The sequence below is a fragment of the Grammomys surdaster genome, unplaced genomic scaffold, assembly GCF_004785775.1.
Source record: "Grammomys surdaster isolate TR1022 unplaced genomic scaffold, NIH_TR_1.0 202, whole genome shotgun sequence".
Classification (NCBI taxonomy): domain Eukaryota; kingdom Metazoa; phylum Chordata; class Mammalia; order Rodentia; family Muridae; genus Grammomys; species Grammomys surdaster.
This window is the reverse complement of record NW_021604647.1, coordinates 738,287-758,724: the sequence shown is the minus strand read 5'-3', so window position 1 is coordinate 758,724 and position 20,438 is coordinate 738,287. Positions and strand designations below refer to the sequence as shown.

General features: G+C 46.4%; 3 protein-coding genes across 7 annotated transcripts in view; 2 read left to right on the top strand and 1 right to left on the bottom strand.

The window, feature by feature from the left end:
• The window catches only part of Dgcr8 (DGCR8 microprocessor complex subunit), a 30,579-nt gene extending 19,994 nt beyond the window's left edge, over window positions 1-10,585 (top strand). For 2 of the 3 annotated variants that reach the window (XM_028770538.1, XM_028770539.1), the window contains 5 exons: window positions 4,797-4,897; window positions 5,232-5,338; window positions 6,280-6,407; window positions 7,740-7,853; window positions 8,889-10,585. In XM_028770538.1, the coding sequence (XP_028626371.1) occupies window positions 4,797-4,897; window positions 5,232-5,338; window positions 6,280-6,407; window positions 7,740-7,853; window positions 8,889-8,972 (534 nt within the window). In that variant the 3' untranslated portion in view covers window positions 8,973-10,585. Of the gene's footprint in view, window positions 1-4,796; window positions 4,898-5,231; window positions 5,339-6,279; window positions 6,408-7,739; window positions 8,560-8,888 lie in introns of those variants that run through there. The other variant, XM_028770537.1, reaches the window with a different exon arrangement.
• Window positions 10,586-11,004: 419 nt separating this feature from the next.
• Trmt2a (tRNA methyltransferase 2 homolog A) lies at window positions 11,005-15,429 on the bottom strand. Of its 3 annotated transcripts, none has more exons than XM_028770540.1 (12): window positions 15,104-15,429; window positions 14,351-14,901; window positions 13,845-13,953; window positions 13,435-13,616; window positions 13,184-13,298; window positions 12,982-13,097; window positions 12,796-12,907; window positions 12,216-12,338; window positions 11,984-12,059; window positions 11,648-11,764; window positions 11,455-11,551; window positions 11,005-11,372 (listed from the first exon to the last, which is right to left on the bottom strand). In XM_028770540.1, the coding sequence occupies exons 1-12, from the start codon at window positions 15,131-15,133 to the stop codon at window positions 11,144-11,146; spliced, it is 1,857 nt and encodes a 618-aa protein (XP_028626373.1). In that variant the 5' UTR covers window positions 15,134-15,429; the 3' UTR covers window positions 11,005-11,143. The 3 variants fall into 3 exon arrangements, with proteins under 3 accessions (XP_028626373.1, XP_028626375.1, XP_028626374.1); XM_028770542.1 differs by having other exon boundaries at window positions 15,146-15,429; XM_028770541.1 differs by having other exon boundaries at window positions 15,151-15,429.
• Window positions 15,430-15,636: 207 nt separating this feature from the next.
• The window catches only part of Ranbp1 (RAN binding protein 1), a 9,546-nt gene continuing 4,744 nt past the window's right edge, over window positions 15,637-20,438 (top strand). Inside the window, exons 1-3 of the mRNA XM_028770543.1 lie at window positions 15,637-15,874; window positions 17,068-17,204; window positions 19,290-19,447. Of these exons, the coding sequence (XP_028626376.1) occupies window positions 15,860-15,874; window positions 17,068-17,204; window positions 19,290-19,447 (310 nt within the window). The 5' untranslated portion in view covers window positions 15,637-15,859. The remainder of the gene's footprint in view (window positions 15,875-17,067; window positions 17,205-19,289; window positions 19,448-20,438) is intronic.

Sequence of the window (20,438 nt, the reverse complement as noted above, 5' to 3'; positions counted from 1 at the left end):
TCTCTCTCTCTCTCTCTCTCTCTCTCTCTCTCTCTCTCTCTCTCTCTAAATTCAGTATGTATCAAAGATAGGATATGAATGACTATCAGTTTACAGTTTACTTTCTAGATCTTTTAATTTATTAGTGTGTGTGTGTGTGTGTGTGCACGCGTGCATGCGTGTGCATGCGTTTAGGCTTATGCTCATGTTGTGTGTACATGTGCATTTGGAGGCCAGAGGACAATTTCATGAAGTTCGTTCCCTCATAACTCTACTTTGGTTCCAGGGATAACTAGGTTTATGTGGCAAAGCACCTTTACTACTGAGGTATCTTGCTAGCACTTCCTTTGGGCCAGTTTAAAATCCTGATACTGGTTTGTCTTTAACCTGCAGTTTGTTATAAACAGCTATGGATCTTTGTCACTGAAATACCTGTGCTGGTATATTTATGCTCTAATAATAGAAGACCAGCTCTTAAAAATGATTTATTGGCAGCTTGGAGATGGTCTCTTAAAACTAGTCTCATTTTAAATGTAAAACAAAACAGGAAAACACATTTTTTTTTAAAGATTTATTTATTTATTTTATTTACGAATATACTGTAGCTGTCTTCAGACACACCAAAAGAGGGCATCCAATCTCATTACGGATGGTTGTGAGCCATCATGTGGTTGCTGGGATTTGAACTCAGGACCTCTGGAAGAGCAGTCAGTGCTCTTAACCGCTGAACCATCTCTCCAGACCCCGAAAACACATTTTTTATATTCATTTATTTTATTTTTTTTTTAAAGATGGATTTTATTTGTATGTGTGTTTGCCATGTGAGTGCAAGAACACAGGGAGGCCAGAACCCCTGGAGGTGGAGTCACAGGCAGCTCTAAGCCACCCAACATGGATGCTGGGAAAGCTAGAAGAGCTGTAAGCACTCTTAACTGCTGAGTCATCTCTCCAGCCGTGTGTGTGTGTGTGTGTGTGTGTGTGTGTGTGTGTGTGATGTGTGTGATGTGTGTATTGTGTGGGCATATGCATGCCACTGCACAGATGTAGAGTTCAGAGGACCATTATATATAGATTCCAAGAATTGAATTCAGGTTTTCAAACTTGGTAGTAAGTACCTTTATCCACTGAGCTATTTCAAGACCGCCTTATTACTGACCATTGGTCATTACCATATTTGCCTCAGAGGAAGCTGACATGGTGCCTGCAAAGAGGATGGTTGCAGAATGATCCTTTATTCCCTTTATTCCTGTTTAGTATCCCCAACTGCCTTTAAACTGCCTGATTGATTGGTTGATTGATTGATTAAGTTTATTTTGTGATGCCAGGGATTGAACCCATGGCCTTGTACCAACCAGGCATGTACTTTGCCACTGCTCTCTTAAGTGCTGAGCTATATCTCTCTAGTACCTATTTTTATTATAGTAATTTACACGTTCGTGTCTATGTGATTGTATACTGTGTGTTTGGGGGTTTGGGGGCTACCTACAGTGATAAGGTCAAAGGAGTAATCCTTTGGTTTTATTTTGCTGCTAGCATATAAATACAACTTACTGTTTGTGAATTGATTTGTATCTTTCCACTTCGCTGAATTCATGCATTCTCATTGTTTTTAATATAAGTTTTTTGGATCATCTTTTGTGGTGTTTAATAAGAAGTGTCCCCCATAGGCTCAGATATTTAGTCCTCAGTTGGTGGTAGGGTTTGGAGAGAGTTTGAGTTCATAGCCTTGCCTGCTTCCAGTCTACTTTCTCTGCTTCGTGTTTGTGTTTGAGATACGATCTTTTAGCTTTCCTGTTCCTGCCACCATTCTTGCCACTTACTACCATGTCCCCCAGTCATGATAAACTCTTACCCCTCTGGAATTGTAAGCCCCAATAAATTCTTTGTTCTATAAGTTGCTTTTGGTCATTGTGTTTTAACACAGCAACAGAAAAGTAATTCATCTGTGTATAGGATTAATTGTAGTCTTTTATCTTACCGGTCTGGATGTCTTAATGGTGATAATAAAGGTACTTTTGTTCTTCATCTCAAAAGGTAGCATCCAATTCTTACTACTGAGTGTGATGTTGTCTGTGGGGTTCTCATAGTAATTCTTTATTTGGTTGAAAATATCTCCTCTGCCCTGTTGATCATTTCTAACCTGAAATGCTGTTTTATTTCTGTCAGGCTGGCCTTGAATTTGCTCTGTAGACAGAGGCTGGCCTTGAATTCATGGAAGTCTACTCTCTGAGTGCTGGAATTAAAGGTGTGTTCTGCCAAGATCAGTGTGTTATTTTTGACAGGGTCTAGGTACATAGCCCAGGCTGGCATTGAATTCAGGATTCTCCTGCCTTATTCTCCTGAATGATGGGCAATTAGGCACACACCATTATGATACTCTATATAATTTTCCCATCTGTGTTTGTAAGGGTTACTGTTGTGTAGGTTTTGATTAGTTTGGGTTTGTACTTTCTCCTAGTGTTAATATGGTACAGGTAGCATCGTAGGCTAAGCTATGAAGTATTCTCTTTGAGTTTGTATAGAATTGATATTTTTCTTCCTTAAAATGTGGAGTGGTCGTTATCAATGAAATCATCTGGACTTAAGTTTTCTTAGTGGGATAGTTTATAAACCACAAATTTGGCTGGCTTGAGTGAATATTGCTGAAGGCTGTTTCAGAAGTCTGATTTTCAAGATGCTATTCCTCAGTATCTAGATTGTAAATTCTTTTGGTTTTGTGGGGTGAGTGTTTTGTTTTTTAGATGGGGGGAGGCAGGGCATTGAGATAATGTATAGCTCTCTGTATAGTTGTAGCTGTCCTGGAACTCACTCTGTAGACCAGACAGACTAACCTTGCACGCAGAGATCTGCCTGCTTCTGCCTCTCAGTACTGGGATTAAAGACATGTGACACCATCATCCAATTTAGATTGTAGTTGTTCATGGGCTATCCATGAGCAGCCTTTGTCATCTGTGGCCTTGGGTACTCCGGTCTCCCGGGCTGTCTTTCCGGAATACCAATGATCAGTTTGCCATGCACTTTAGAGAAATTCCACAGAGATGCTTGCTGTGGGCTGTATGCCCAGAGTTTTATACCAGACACAGGCATCTTTGTGTTTCTGAGTGTATGTTTTCCAGTGAGTATGGTCAGGTTCTTCCAGGAAAGAGTTTGGGTTGGGGATAAGTTGGCCGTCTGCTGTGGCCTGATGGTCAGGTATTAATGACTGGGTAGAACAGAGTTATATAGGCTGAGCATGGCACATGTTGCTAATCAGTTGGCTTCCTAACTGGTTCTTGTAGTTACTTCCAGGGTCTAACTCCTGGTAAGGAGGGTGGCTTCCCCACGTTTGAGGGCAGAGGCATCTTTTGATTCCTGTTTGAAGACAATAACCAAACCACCATGACAGATGGAGTTCATGCTTACCAGTCTTGGCTAGATTCTTCATGTAAGAATTTCCTCTATACACTGTTGTCACTGAAGCAGTGCAAACACAAAGGAAAGCCGTTCATATGTCATTCTGGAGAGGTCTTGATTTAGTTTATTCATGTGACCCAAGGTCTGCACTCTGGGGCTCTGCAGATTGTACCTATTGAACTGGTGAGAGGCTTTCCCCTCCTAGCAGATCTTCTGCCTGCTGGGCCCCATTGTTTCATGTTTGTTTCAAACTCTTTGTTCCTATTGGTTTGTCAACTGAAAAGTTGATCTTTGCTCTTAAATTTCCTGGATATTCTGGATTGGGTTGTATTACGACTCTGAAAAGGATCCATTGAGGGGCTAATCTTTAGTACCTCAGAATATGGCCTTACTTTGGAGACCAGGTTATAGGTATAATTTATTGACATGTGGTTGAATAATTGTGACTGGTTTTCCAGAGAGGGAGAAACAAAGAAAACATACTAAGTATAGATTGACTTGTTGTTCTTATAAGCCAAAGGAGCTAGGCCATCAGAAGCTGGATCTTCCTGTGTAGTCTTTGCTGACTACCTTGAATTGTTACTTCTTGCCTTTTAGAGTTGTGAGAGGATACACTGTGGTTGCTATAAGTCACCCAGCTTGTGGTACAGAAGTATATTGCCTAGATGATTTACTTATGGAAACCAGATAGAGTGGACTTACACAAAGTAGGATGACTCTAATGTTGCTAGGCTATAAAATCCCATTGGACTATCTTTGAATATGTGATCCACCATCAACTGGTAGACTTATCAGTGCATGACTGTGCTGTCTGTGCTATAGAGTGAGCTGAGCTGTTTGGCAATCTTCTGTTCACTGAGTACAGGCAAGGATCTGTTAGCTATTCAATTTTGAGCCTTTATCCTTTGTTACATGCATTTCATGGCTGTTCCTCCTATCCCTAGCCTACCTGAGCCTTGCTGTGCAAAATATCTCTCCCTACATGTCTTAGTTACTTTTCTATTGCTCTGACAAAACACTATGACCAAGGCAACTTAGAGAAGAATTCATTAGGGTTTACAGTTTCAGAAGGTTAATCCACAACCATAATGATGAGAGAAGTGGTGGCAGGCAGGCATGGTGTTCAAGAAGTAGCTAAGAGCTCACATGTCATTCACAGGCAGGAGGCAGGGAGAGGGAGAAGGAAGAGAGAGAATGAATCTAACTATGAATGGGCTTGAAACTGTTAAAGTCCACTCTAGAACATACCTTCTCCAACACGGCCACACTTCCTAATACTTCCCAAATAGTTCTATTAACTAACAGGGATATCTAGGGTATGGCATGTTTTATTGAGATAACAAAAAAGTTCATTATCTGTGGCATAACTTTAAAGGTATGGGCCTGTTTGAGATGGACAAACACGTGCTTTGTGTTTTATTTAGTATTTTAACCACATCAGTATTGAGGATTCACGAGTCTACGAGCTGACAAGCAAGGCTGGGCTGTTGTCTCCATATCAGATCCTCCATGAGTGCCTTAAAAGGTAGGGTAAGCTGCATCTCTATTAAGAATCAGGTCATGGATGCTCCTCTGGAGCATCCCAAAACTTTACTGGGCTGTTTGTCCCAAGGTAGAGAGAATCATTATCTGTTTGCCTGGGTATACAAGAGACCTTTGGCTCTGGCTGATAGGTGAGCCCTGGGTAACTGAAATTCGTGTTTGGAGAACCTTCCATTGTCTGCTGAACATCTAGGGAGGGGTTTGGGTTTTCTTTGGAGAGCCATTAGTGGACTCGATTGTATAGTAACCCTCTCCAGAAGTCACCATGTATAAGCATCATCCAGTAATGTCTTCTCATCTTTGTTTTCTCCTAAAAGAAACCATGGAATGGGTGACACATCTATCAAGTTTGAAGTGGTTCCTGGGAAAAACCAGAAGAGCGAATATGTTATGGCATGCGGCAAACACACAGTGCGCGGGTGGTGTAAGAATCTCTCTCCTCCCCTGCTTCCCTCATAGACTGGCATGTTTTCAGAGGACTGCTGGGGTATGGCTAGCATTTTCTAATATGAGGGTGTCTGGCCTGGGCTGCTACTACTGCTCTGCCAGTCATTCTAAGCACCAGTTTTGTGTGTTGGCCATCACACCTTCATCTGAAACTAGATAGGTGGTCATCCTCCTTGCATTCTCCCTCCTGTTCCATTGTTGCTGCTCTTACTTCTAATCAGCCTATCTCTGGTGGGATAAAGGGACTGCTTTCCTGAGGAGCTGACTGGGGTGCCTCCTGATGGCTATCCATCTATCTGCACTCCTATATTTGGTCTCTAGGCACCACCTTCCTCTGCTTTTACATTTAACATGGTTGCTTAGTAAAAGTCAATATTAAGTTAAACATGGTGTAGATCCAGCAGGAGAATCATGTGAGGGTGTGAGTATAACATTAGCTTGAACAACATAGTGAGACCTTAAAAATAAAAAATAAAAGAAAATAAAAAATAAAAATAAAACCATAAAATAAAACACTAACCACTACAAGTAAGATTAGTGATATGTCTGTATGTATGTGGAGATAATACATAGATGACCTTGGAAAATTGCAAGCTCACATTCAGATCTAGAGGTTTTCTATCACCTATGGCTATTGCTGCACCATACAAACTCAAGTTCCCACAGAAATAGGCTGGTGAGAAGGCTGAGTGAATCTGAGCAGCCAATAGCTTCCTCACAAGTCCTTACTTGGAACTCCTGAAAGCTGCTTAATAGGGTGGTTGGTACCTGTGTCAAGATCTCTGGACTCAGAACTGAGTCACGATGTCCAGCACAGTAGCAAAGCACTGTCTACCCTCTTGTGGAATTTTCTGCATGGGCTCCCTAGGTACCCAGAGAAGGTTCTACTGTCTTCTCACCTCTATTTTCTCCTCACAGGTAAGAATAAGCGAGTTGGGAAACAATTAGCATCTCAGAAAATCCTTCAGCTGCTGCACCCACATGTAAAGAACTGGGGGTCCTTACTGCGCATGTATGGTCGTGAGAGCAGCAAAATGGTCAAGCAGGTAACCAGACTGTCCTGTCTTCTGGCAATCGCTCTGCTTCCCTGTTTCTTGCTTTGGCTTGGGGCTTGCTGTCAAGGTCAGGCTAGGTAGCACTACTTTTAATTATGCCTATGTGCTGTGCCAGTGATTGTGCAAGCTAAGGGTGGGAGTACCTGAGCCTCATTTTCCTATTGAGTCTGTCAGGCAGTTAAGTATGAACCATTAGGGGGCAATCCTAGACTATCAGGCCTGTCACAAACCAGACAGTAGATGTAGGCAGTGAACACTATCTGGTGTTGAGTTGTGTGAAGCTTCGCAAACCAGTCCTTTGGCAGTCCTCAAGACTTTAGTTGATTCTCAGTGGCTTAAAGAGTATGTGTATTGTCTGTTTTGTTTCTGAGGTTTTTGCCCAGATCTCAGAATTTAAATCAGTTTCCAAACTGGGTATGGGAAGATTGGGAAGTGGTGTTAGGTACTAATGGAACCCAGCTGCGTCACCAGCATTTTTTTACATTTTCTGCTAATATATGCCGAAACTACCTGGATCATCAGGATCCCATCACTTAAAGGAGTATAGGTGGAGACCCTGAAGACTGTGCTGTGGACCCTTGAGCTACCCTGCCTTGAGCTGAGCAAATAGTCTAGAGCAACTCAGCACCCCTTCAGATTCCCCAAGACTTGGGGCTTGGCCCTGTCCTTGCTCAAGGCAGGAGTCCAGGAGCCACATGGAAAACAAATAATATAAGGCTACTTCTCTTTTTTTCTGATTCTTCTCCCTCCTACTGCTGGGGATCATACCTGGGGCTTTGTACAGGCTAAACTAAGACTGTACCACTGAGTTGCATCTTCAGCCTGAATAGAAGCATTTTTCATGAGTTGAAGTGTAGGTACATAGTCTGAGGCTAAGACAGAGAGGGAACATTGGTGCAACCATGGACAGAGGTTTCTTTCAACTGGATAGTGAATGGCCCTTGTTTGAGGAGTTCTGGCATTCTAAGACTCAGTGAGCATCCTTTGCTGTGGCCTCCAAGCCAAGAAGGGAAGAGTACCAAAGAGAACAACTGAGCAGGCTATTTGGCTGTGTTATGTCTCAGTTGGAATCATCAAAGGGTTCTTAGCATAGTGAGTGCTTGACTTTTATACTCAGCTAGTAAACACACAGAGGTCTAATTATGGAGGATGGAACAGTGTCCAGAAGAGACCAGGGAGCTCAGGGAACGAATGCTTTATCACAGGTAAGCCACTGGTGTGCACTTGTGCCTCACCAAGTCCTTACACTCCTGATTTGGGTGGATACTGCTACTTGAGCATACTGCTACTTGGCAGTTCTGAGAGCAGGCTTTGGGTCCCTAGGAGACCTCTGACAAGAGTGTGATAGAGCTACAACAGTATGCCAAGAAGAACAGGCCCAATCTTCACATCCTGAGCAAGCTACAAGAAGAGATGAAGAGACTGGCTGCAGAGCGGGTGATTATCTCCCTTCCTCACCCCTTCCCCAGGCCACCTGCCTCCCTACTCTCGAAACTCACCATCTACCCCTGTATTCTCTCTTAACATATCATAGTTTCTGACCCATCAGAATTGCTGGGTTAGCACCTTACTTATAGTTAGATCTTAGGAGCCTATTTCTGACCCCTGACTCTGGAGATGCTTAACCCTTCTTCCAGATGAGGTTGGCTTTTCTTTAAGTTCTATCAGTTCTGCTTTCCTAAAACAAATTCATTTTAGTTGAGTTAGAGAGCAGACAGACCAGCCTTTTAGTGGCTAACGGTTCCAATTTGGAGTCAAGTATTTGAGAGAAAGGATTGTACACTGGCCTTGTTTGATAACTCAAAAACATAAGTCTTGTTAGAACTTAGTCTTGGTGAAACTTCCTAAAACTGCCATAGGTACCTTATTCCAAGTGGGCTGTATTATTGACATTGTTTCCTGGCCTCAGGCAATATCTTGTAATCACTCATACCTTTAGGCCTTCTGAGTTGGGAGCCTTTCCAGCTCTGGTGGCATGGCCCAGGTATAAACACGGACTCTGAGGACCAAGTGTCTGTTTGCCTGTTCCCTTTCTACTGCTCTCAGGTAGGGGTGGGCCTTGTCTACTAGAATAAGCAGGACTTTCTAGCTTGACTCTTGTTAGATTAGTTGTGGGGATCAAAGCAATAAGCCCAAAACACATACTTCTATTTGTGGGGAAATTCACTGGGCTTTTGGGCAAGCAAGCAAGGCTAGGATGACACCCTGGCAGGCTGGAACCCAGTTTGTTGCAAATTCTTCCATTCTGGGTGTCTCTAGATTGCCAGGGAAGCTGCAGCACATGGGAGTCTACCCTGGCATTCTGAGGAGACCCTCCAGGCCTGGCCCAATCTGGCCAGCTCCCTCTACCTTCCCTCCTAGCCAGGTATCACAAGCATTTGTGCTCTTGCAATTCAGGGGCTTCCACCTTTTCACCCTTGTGAACCTCTTTGCTTGGCCCAATTTTTGCATCATTGACCTCTGTTCTTCCAGGAGGAAACTCGGAAGAAACCCAAGATGTCAATTGTAGCATCTGCCCAGCCTGGTGGTGAGCCCTTGTGCACAGTGGATGTATGAGGTAGGCAGCGTGGGCCAGCAGTGCTACCCAGGAGACCGTCAGCCACACATCATCACTCTGCAGCACCAGGCCGCCAACCTAAGTTCCTTCCCTGTGGCAGTGTCTGGGCTCTGGCTCTGGCACATGGGGACAGCTGTGACCACACAGTACACATGCAAAGAAGCAGTTCTGGACAAGCTGCTCTCAATGTGACTGGATATACTTAAGGATCAGTTATAAGTTAACTGCACAAGTGGAAGCTGATAAACAGCTGTAGATCCTGCTTGTATCTGCTGCAGACTGTTTTTATGAAAGTTTTCATTAACTTTAGTACACTATATGCACTGACAAGAAGTAACACTTTGTTGATAGATGAGATGACCAGGTTTTATAGCTTTGGCTGGCCTATGATGCCAGGTAGCTCCTTTGCTATGGTTCTTTCTGGTGTAGCCACTGAGACTTGGTCAGAAGGTGCAGGTATCCTGGCCTGTAGTATTACCTGCTTTGTGTGTTGCCCATTTTCTTCTGAAAAAGTTATAACAGAAAGGAATATTTCAGGCTATTTTGGCTTAAAATAAAATTTTAGCACCAGAAATATTCTTCAGAGATTGCAGTGAAGATACTGAACCGTCAAGATATTGAGTGTTAGTCTGGTTGACCCTTTTTCTTATAAAGTCTTAATGTCCTAACAGCCGTCTTCTGGATACTGGAGCTTCTACCTTCGATAAACTCCAGCAACAATTTTTTACAGAGATTTTTGCACAATCAAGCCCATCTGTTCATCAATTTTTAAAGCTTTTATGATGTTTTAAAATTTGGAAAGAAACTTTTACAGTAAGAATGAAAGATTTAGAATCATGCATTTCAACAGATTGACATGTATGAATAGGCAACAGGGGCTTTCAGTGTAACCCATCAATGACAAAGCTGGCTGGCACATTATACATAAGTAGTTATGGCTTCTCTTGATCTCAAGGGTAGCTGCTCTGTGCAGCCAGGCCTGATTTCAGGTGGTTTTTGTCTACCTGCACTCATTGGATAACCCCTGTAAATGGGTATTGAGTAGAGGTGTATTCAGAGTCCTAGTCTTGGTCAAATGTTGGCCCAGTACCATCAGGGGGGCTACACTCTACAGTCTCAGTGTATCTCTCTCACATGTACCTGAAGATACATGGGTGGCATGTTCTGTCAGAACAGCAACTGTGTGCCTCCCAACAGCATCTTCCTCCTCCCTAATCATGTGTGACAGCAGTTAATGTCTGTGTTAATCTTGGCAAAAAGAACCCTCAATTAAGTTGATAGACTTGGGCACTTGATTGTTTTCTGCCTCCCATTCAATGTGTTCAGTCTTTTGACTAACCATTGCCCTTAAAACAGACTTGACATTGAAAAAGCATATGGTAATGTTGGTATCTCTGCAGCCTCACCGACCCAGACCCAGGCACTGTCAACTACAGGTGCTGCTACACATTCCTGGTCTCTTATGCCCTTCCTGTCTCTTACAGGTGGGTGTGTCTTACATGTAAAGTCATGCTGCAAGGGGGGAGCCTGTGCTAATGCTGTTTCTGTGAGTTGGCCAAGGCTGTAGGGTGTACCCTGATGGTCTGAACACATAAAACTGTCCAAAAGGGAATGGCTGGTTTCTTTCTTCTGATGGGAGTGCTGGATATTTTATGGATCTTCAGCTGGCCAGGACTATCAATTGTGTTCTTAAGTGTCTTAGCGGATACACCTAACTCAATATGAACTCAGCCTAGGTTTGTGTTCAGCCATCCTCAGTGCCCCCCTGGAATACTTGGTCCTAAAACATAGCAAGCCTTGGCATTCAGCACACTTTAGCCTTGGAGTGAGTCATAAGCAAGCACATCTGTGAGGCTAGCCTGGTCTACATAGAGATGCCGTCTAAAAACAAGCACATAGTACTAGTATTGGGGAAAGTGGACATGAAAGCTATGAGTTCAAGGTCATACCCTTCAAGAAAGGACTGTCCAAGGCGTGTACCTTAATGGGTGGCAAGTAGGAGTGAGTTAAGGCTCTGCCTCACCACAAAAATGTCAGTAAATTCAGCAAATATTTATTCTAGAATCTGGCTATCCCATCATTAGAACACAGGTGTTTGCTCTTTGAACCAGCTAGGTAGGCAAGCCCCACCACTGCTTTGTCATCTTCTGCTTACTGTTCTGTACTTCCCCTAGGATGAGAGAGAAGTCTCTGTTTCCTGTGGAGTGATATCAGAAAGATTTCTTGGGGTTTGAAGGTCTTGATTCTCCAGGGCTCCTATGCCATTGGGGTGTTGTTGCATCCTCTCAAACAGGATAAGCATCTCACAGTGTGGAGTCTGTGGGAACAGGTCCACTGCCACAGCCTTGACTGGATAGAATGGGATGCCTTTTACTCGGTTAGATGGGGCCCTGCAGAGACTGGTAGGAGAGAGGTACCCAGAAATTAGCCCCACAGAAATTCTTCTAGGTAGCAAGCAGGTGCTCTGCCCCACACACTTACTCCACAAAGTTGCTCATGGCTGCCCTGGGGTTGCAGGAAACATACAGGAGCCGCTTGATGTTCTCAGCTTTCCGGATGGCCAGAATCACCTTAGAATCTAGCAAGTCAGACAGGAGCTAGTGGTTGATTGCCCAACGTAGGTGGAGTTTTTTAAGCTTTTGGTACTGCCTCCCCTTAAATGGAAGCCACTCACGTAGGCCAGCTCGTGGTGGGTCCAGAACAGCTAGAAGTTGCTGGGAAGACAGTCTGCTCACCAAGCCTGGTACCAGATCCTCAGCCCTGCCACAGTGGAACTCAACGTTGCTCAGCTCTAGGGATAATCATAGTCAGTGGACTGTGGGCCCACCATTGGGAAGGCCTAGCAGGCTGAGCCAAAATAACTTCTTTCTCGAGCCAGATTTACAGATCCCTCAGCACCCCATTCCTCAGAAGAGTCTCAATATCTCAAGACATTGTAAGACAGTAATTATACAGTAGAGGTTACTGTTGTTCCAGACCACCGACTGCTATGTAATGCAAAGGTTCTCACCATTGGTGAGGGCATTCATACGGGCATCCTCCACAGCCTCCTGGCACAGTTCAATCCCAACTACTCTCTTCACCTTCTGAAATGGAAACATGGATAAGCCCCATTGCCCTGGTTGCTTGGGAAAGGAAGACACAGCACAACTGGGCTTTGTCAGGGTCAGGGCAGTAGACTCAAGTCTCAGGTTCATGATAACAGAGTAGGGCGATGTTATTACTTAGTCTAGAAAGCTTACCGGGGCCAGGGCCAGGCCTATGGTACCAGTGCCACAGCACACGTCCAGCACTGTACTGCCCCCGTCTAGCTGCGCCCATTCCTGAATGACTGTGTAGAGCACCTCAGCTGCAGGTGTGTTTACCTGGAAATTAGTTAACCATAGTATACTCCAAGGTAGGCTAGCATCCCATGTTGCCTAGGTCCCATTCTTTCTACATACCAGTGACCTCACCCAGTCCCTTAACCAAATCCTTACAACAGAGACTCCCATCAGTGGGAAGTTCCCCCCCCCCACTTCACAACTTCCCCTGGGGCAACTGAGAGTAACTGCATACCTTGTACTCTTCCCAACCCCCCAATCTCCATAGGGTTTTTACAACAATGAAAGCAGATGATCCTGTTCTGGGTTCCGCAGAAGCAACACGGCCACACCTATCATTGGAGCTAACTGCAAAGGGGCTCATCAGTAGTAAATATCCCTTTCCTGCCCTGTACCTTATTCTGGGGCCCCCATTACCTGAATGCTCTCTATAAATCTCTCTTCAAGGCTAGTTATTGGCTTCCCTCCCTCGTCTTTATGTTCACAAGGGGTACACTACCTGGAAGAATGCATGAGGGGAAATGCGGAAGGTCAGCCCTAGCAGGTCTTCCTGGATGCACTGGTCACCAGCCATATGCTCCAGGGGCAGGCCTTCCTGGCTGGGAGTCTTTCTATACAAGAGGAAGCAGATCTGTAAAGGTCACTGGCCTGTCTGGCCCCTCCTGCCCCCACCTGGGTTCCTCACCTCTGTCCTTCCTCCACAAAGTAGAGGGAGGTCACCCCACTGGCCTTGCCTGGCCCCTCCATGAAGTGGCACACCAAGGAGGCCTTTAGTCCTGCCATGTCCTCAGAGCTCAGTTTCTGTAGCAGAGGATATAAAATGCTCATCAGTCTATGCAAAAGCCAGCCTACACCAGACACACCCCAACAGGACCACCACCCGAGACCTGGGGATGGAAGTATGCAATGGCCATGGCCTGGCCTCGGCGGCTGGTACGAACAGTCAGTTGCTTCCAGTGGCCTGTATATGTCTCAGGGTCATATGCGGAGTATGGTGTGGAACTGAAGAAACCACAAGTGTACTCAGTATGTGCATGTCTGTCCTGGCACCCTGTCCCCTCACCCCACATCCACGACTGCCAGTGCAGGCCCCACATCCTCTTGTCCCAGAAGCCCAGGCCCCAGGCAAGGTCCCCACCGGATGAATTCCTGGAAGGCCTTCACCACCTGCTTAGTGGCTTCTGGAATGTGCACGGTGTCAAAGGGAGCTGCCACAGCACACGTGCCACCCTTGTACTTGCCAAGCCGGCAGCCAACAGTGTTGTCCTCTCCATCTACCCCAACTCCGACCAGAAATTCACATTTATTACGATACTCAGTCTGTAGGAGAGAATGTAGTAACGAGTCATTACCTAGCACTGGAAGAAATACCATAGTGAACAAAAGACCCAGATTTGCCCAAGGAGTGGCAGACAGAACAAGGTTTTACCTCTGGTTTATCAAACATTGGGAAGAAATGAAAAGCAAGAAAAATGTCAAAGAGCATATGCATAACAAAACAAGGCCAGCCTCCCCCACCCCACACAGAATGGGATTTCTCGGTCTGACCTGCTGGGGTGATGGCTTGACCCCCTCCAGTGGGCAACAAGCTTTATTGTGCTGTTGTCTCTGCAGAAGCAGCCAGGGCAGTAGGGCACGGTTAGTGCTCCCAATCTCCCTGCAGGATGAAATACATCATGGTTGGACTCAACATGTTCCGCGTCTGTATTTGTCAATCTCACTGTTCCACTGTCATCATGGGCCTTACTAATGGGTTCCTTAGTTGACCACTTTAGACCAGTGGGTCTCAACCTTCCTAATGGTGTGTGGGACGGTGTAATCATGTTGTGATCCCCAACATAACATTTTTTGTTACTTTGTAGTTGTAATTTTGCTAATGTTATGAATCATAATATAAATGTGTTTTCTGATGGTCTTTGGCAACCCCTGTGAGTCTGGTGAACCACAGGTTGAGAACCATTGACATCTGTGTTTATCCTGAATTGTTTACAAGGCTAATGGACCAGGCCAAGAGCAAAACCCAGCTCTGCTGGGGACTTCAGTGCCACACTCACTTGGCCAGTTTCTGTAGCACTCGCTCACATTCCAGTCGCTTCTGCTCCAGCTGCTCCGTGTAGGGCACTGTCCAAAGAGGGGTCACCACATCGGAAATCTGTGTTGCTGGTGGCTCACTGTCACCTTCTTGTCGCCTCTTCCTAGCCATGGGGTCAGCCTTGGGTCGGGCCAGGCGTACGCTGAGTGGGCGGCCTTTCCAAAGAGCACCATGCAGCACTCGCAAGGCCTTGTCTCGTTCAGCAGCACTGCGAAATGTTACAAAGGCACATGGAGGTTGTCCAAAGAGTTTGATTTTGTGGGACTGTAAGCCAAAACGGCCTAAAAAACGTCGGACGTCACTGAAGCTGGCGTGGCGAGGTACATTTTGAAGCTCCAGTTTAAAGATCTCTGAGGTGAACAAGTCATCCCTTATGTAGCTGTAGAGCCCAGGCTGAGTTCCAGGCCCTGCAGCTGGCCCAGGCCCCTCTTTCTTTTCTTCTTGACATAGTGGGGCCGCAGAGCTCTGTACTGCACTGGCGTCCTGGCCGCCATCCTCCATGTGCTCCGGAACCTACGTGGAAACAGATGGGCCAGGCTGAAGGCTGTAACTAGTATGACCACTGCCTCTGGCTTGCTCCACAAACCGCTGACAAATCTCCATTTTTTTTTTTCACACTACACGCAGCCCTGGCCAAACCCGCTTTTACTCTTAAGACCCAGTTCTCCCCCCTCCTGTCTTTGATCCAACAGTAATGACTGCTGCCCAAACCCACCTCCGCCCACCCCGTCCACATCTCCTGCATGTCTCCCTTTGCTTTACTTCCGTGTCCAGCTTCTCACTCATCGCCTGGCTCGTCTGTTGCCTGGACCAAGGTGCTCACGAGGACCACCAGCTAGGCCTCTCACACAAGGGCTCAGATACGAGGTGCGTCGCCGTGCAGGTATGCCGCAGCTCCACACAGGGACTCAAAACTCAGGTGCTCAGAGCTCTGGGCTATGGTTTGCGGATGCACCGCCCGCTCCCCAAGAACTGGCGAGGGACACACACTTTGCCAGCCTTTAGTCGGCCAGCGCACACTAGCCGCGTCTCATTTCTCTAAGGGCTTGGCTTCCGATGACGTCACCGCCACGCGCCGAGTCCTGACTGATCCTTCCACCAGCCGCTCAAGCTAGCGTCAAAGGCACTCACAGCTTGCAGACGGAAGTGCGCGCGTGGGTCGCCGGGAGAGCGCGCTCCCCCGGCTGAGGCGCGGCCGGGCATGCGCCGCGGGCGTTTTGGCGGGAAGCGCGGGGTGGGCCGGACAATGAATGTCCGCCGTCAGAGCCAATAAAGCTGCACTGGTTTTGAATCACTGCGCGTTTCCCGCCGCTGGGGTCAGAGGTCAGGGTTCGGGTCGGGGGGCGGAGGGAAGAGCGGACGGGCGGGAGACGCCGGCGCCAGACGCGGAGGAAAGGAGCTGCGACTACCCGCCCAGAGGCTGCCGAGCCAGCGACGCCTGAGCTAGTCGAGCCGCCGTCGCCGCGCCCCCATGGCGGCCGCCAAGGTATGGTGGGCCCCGGGTGGGGCCCGGCAGGCCGAGAGGCAAGGGCCGCTATGGGCGGCCACGTGGGCGGCCCGCGCCTCGGCCTCCAACCCTCGCTGGCTTGCGGGTTCGGGGCCTGTCGAGGGGCCTGGGCCTGGGGTGCTCGAGGGCTCTGGGGTCCGGGACTGGGAGCTGCTGGCCAAGACTCGTCTCGGGGGCTGCAGGGCGGCGCGTGACCTTGTGGTCTGCGGAAGAACAGCCATGGCCAAACTAGGCTCCCGGCTTTACCTGGGGACCTGGAGGCGGCCGATCTCCTTCGCCGTGGCCCACTTGTGATCTTTCCATTAGCGTCAGCCATCCTTCTTCCAATTGCCCCCAGACCCCTTCATTCATTAGGTCATTCCGCCTTCAGTGGCGGAAGCTCGCGTTCCAGCGCAGGGTACAGATATTAGACGCGCGGACTCTGGGCGGGGGCGGCTTTGTTGGTGTCTCGTGTGTCGGCCGCAGCTTAGCCGCAGTGCTGAGAAACCGAACGAAAGGTTTCTATTTCTTTATCCTGTTGAGTTAAGTAGTGAGTCTGGGTTTTGGTTTTTTGTTTGTTTGTTTGTTTGTTTGTTTGTTTTTTGTATTATCAAAGCTCGTGATCTTGTCAGATTTAAACATGCATGCCCTTGTAATCCTCCCAAGTTGGGTCAGAATCTTAGAGTTTATTTGTCATGTTTTTCTTAGCTTCTTTCAGCTTAAATTTTCAAACTCTGGTAAAATTGCTGGAGGGATTGTAAATTCTTGTAAATGCTAGTTCTCCTATAGCAGTTTATCTTAGTAAACTAACAAGTGCTTGGGTAATCCTCAGTAAAAGCTGTTACGGTTGCTCTTTTGAGTTTATCATCCTCTTTTTATGGAGGGTATCATTTTACTTTACAGAAGAGGGAGTTTTTCCCAAGCTACATTGCCAAGGATTTGGCTGTGTGTAAGCCACTGATGTCTGAGTGTTTAGGAGAAGTGTCAAAATCCATTGTCTTGTTCTCCTGTCCTGTGGCTTTTGTGATGCTGGTTGTAAATACAATTAGATGACATGAAAAATAAGACCAAAAGCTTAAATTCCAATTTGGAGGAGTCCTGTCTTCATTTTCCAGGTGCTATTTGTGATTGATGATGCCCACTGTGGACCAAGTCCACGAGCCAGCAGCATCACTTCTGCCCTCTCTACACAGGACAGTCACGAGGACCATGATACTTCCACAGAGAATGCAGATGAGTCCAACCACGACCCCCAGTTTGAGCCAATAGTTTCTCTTCCTGAGCAAGAAATTAAAACGCTGGAGGAAGATGAAGAGGAACTTTTTAAGATGTAAGTCTGCTAAGGTGTCCTGGAAGTATCTTTAGATGGGCTGACTGAGAGAGAGAGAGAGAGAGAGAGAGAGAGAGAGAGAGAGAGAGAGACAGAGAGACAGAGAGACAGAAAAGAGTGGTCAGGGAGCTGGTCTCTGCAGGGCATTTCAAAATTTGTAATACCCAACAACGTAGTTGGACCACTTATGTTTTCCTCTTAAATGTCTAGAGGGGCCAGCCAAGCTAGGAATTCTGTCCCTGTATTGTTTCTCTTCCAGGTATAAGCCTTAGTGATACTTTCTGGCATAATTTCTGTCTGGAACTACACAGAAGAATTCTAGGGTGGCTGGGCACACTGATTTCTGTGAATTTCATGGCTTGGACCCAGCTTGATAAAGGCTATTTTAAGAAAGTGCCTGGAGTTGTATGGTGACTTTACATTGAAAATTCAACCACTTGTCTACCAAAAACTTTGCTTGGTACTCTGCTGACTTATGTTCGTTCCATCACTGTTCTGTCACCTGGGTGTTTCCAGCAGGGTGTGTTGGCACACCCCTTTAATCTCAGCACTTGGGAGGCAGAGGCAGGCAGATTTCTTTGGATGTAGGTCAATCTGGTCTACATAACCAAGTTCCAGGACTACATGGTGAGACAGTCTCACTCTTTTGTGGGATGGGGGCTCCCTTTCTTTGTTGAACACAGAGTCTTCTTTGCTTTTCTTTTTTTCTGCTTTGTTTTCTGTTACCTTAACTGTGTATCCTTAAATATTGTATAGCCTTAAAGATAGAGGCTCTTGTTAATTTTTATGTGCGTGTGGATGTTTTGCCTGCATTGATGTCTGTCTCTATTCAATGTGCTAAAGGAGGCCAGACCTGGGACAAAAAGTAGCAGACAGTTGTGAGTTGCCAGACCTTGAGCAGCCAGTGGTCTTAACTGCAAAGCCATCACTCCAGCTCATGGTTTGCAGGTTAGAAAGTATGAGATCTGAGAGTGTAGTGCTAGCAGTGGTGTGGACCTCTGTCTCATCTTAATGTGGCAGTATATCATGTAAAATCAAGAGAATTTGTTTTTTGGGTTTTTTTTTTTTCCGGTTTTTCGAGACAAGGTTTCTCTGTGTAGCCCTGGCTGTCCTGGAACTCACTCTGTAGACCAGGCTGGCCTCAAACTCAGAAATCCGCCTGCCTCTGCCTCCCAAGTGCTGGGATTAAAGGCGTGCACCACCACCGCCCGGTGAGAGAATTTGTTAATGTCAAATTTTCAGGTACGACTAAGATGTTAGATAAAGGTTCATCTGGTCCCCAAGGAGAGCCATAGTACACGTTTGTACCACCTAGAAGGTGGTGGTCCAGAGCTCTGTTCCACAACAATGGGTGAGGGTAGCATCTCCCTGAGTTATGTGGTACTGTCTGATTTTTGTCCACTTGATGCTGAAAATACCCCAGTGTCCTCAGTTCTGGAGACAGCATCTTGTGACACAGTCTCCCTGGACAAGACTGAATTTGTAGGAGAACAGAGGCTTTGTAAGAGCAAATATAGGCTACAGAGGAAGAGTACTGGCTTGGCCCAAGGGACAGGTGTATTGGACTAGTACTGGGTGCCTGAACCCTGGAGGCTATGAAAGGTTCCTTCTGACAGGAAGTCCTTGTTGGGCCTGTGGCTATCCCTGAGGCGTTATGTAGTTACCGGGCTCATGTAGTGTGTGTAGGCTGCCCAGCCCTCTGCAGCCTCTTTACCTGCTGTGGGCCATGTGTGTCCTGGGCTCATGTAGTGTGTGTAGGCTGCCCAGCCCTCTGTAGCCTCTTTACCTGCTGTGGGCCATGTGTGTCCTTAGATGTGTCTCTGGGGAAAAGCCTTTGCTATGAATATCTCTGGCAATGAAGTAAAAACAACCTGGAATTTGTTGGGCTATTGTGCTCCCCTGGGTTGTATTTTGCTTAGTAATTCTTGGTGCCCAAAGGCCTTAGAAAAAGGTTTTTGGGGAGGACATGATGTTCAACAGTACCCTTATGTTCAGTGTCCAAAGAACAGGTGTTCCTTTGTGGCAGTTGGTCCAGGTATGACTTCCCTCTCTGTCTAGATGTTTCCTTACTGGCTTTTCTTACAGGCGCGCAAAGCTGTTCCGGTTTGCTTCAGAGAATGACCTCCCAGAATGGAAGGAGCGAGGCACTGGAGATGTCAAGCTTCTGAAGCATAAGGAGAAAGGGACCATCCGCCTTCTCATGAGGAGGGACAAAACCTTGAAGATATGCGCTAACCACTATAGTAGGTGGTCTTTCAGGTCTTCATACCCTAGAATTTTTAGGAGCTCGTTACCAGGGGAGGGGGGAGGCATATATTTTTCATACTTATTGAACTTAAGAGTCTTTTTGAAACGAGTAAACTGTGACAATGAAACTTAGAAAATTCAGGCTGTGGGCAAGATAGGTCCAGGGTGGATATGGACCTCCAGGCTAGACTCGGATGGTGATGTGTGTTATCTCGGCAAGTTGGAGTTGTAATGTGCCAAAGCTGCTGTCTTTTTACTTTCTGATATGTTCTATTCCCTCTGAGCTGTTCCTTGGGATGATACAGGAAGGGAACAGTGCTGGCAAGAAGGTAAATGAGGAGGGCTCTTGTCCAGGTGTGGTCTTATGTACCTAGAAAGAGGTCTCAACAAATCACCCCTCCCTATTTGTCTCAGGCTGTTTAGACCCATCTTGGGCTGTGTAAAAGTACATGGATTTTTTTTACACCCTCCTTTGTCTTGAAATAATGCACTATAGCTGGCAGAGTTCTCATCTATGCTAACCTGGCTATGCTGCCTACCTACTCAGTGACGTGCCATGTTCTCTGCCATCTTAAGTCTTGCCCTGGCTGCTCCTGCTCCTGCTCCATCATGTTCTCATGGCAGTTCCTCATCCACTCCACTCTCCACCTAGGACCCCTGTACTGAGATCGGGAATCCCACCTAACTCTCTTTATAACCAATCAGAGGTGAGGGAGAATTAATTTTTACACATCCTTGAGATAGGAGGTGCTTTAGTAATCATGACAGTACCAACAACGTCCAGATTAAAACCAGATCTCTGGGCACAGTAATCAGCATCTGAATATACAGTGCACACAAAACTGTCCTCCAACAAGACTGCTCTTGATTCTGATAGATTCTCTTAATGCAAAAATCTACCTTTTTTGTTTTTGTTTTGTTTTTCGAGACAGGGTTTCTTTGTGTAGCCCTGGCTGTCCTGGAACTCACTCTGTAGACCAGGCTGGC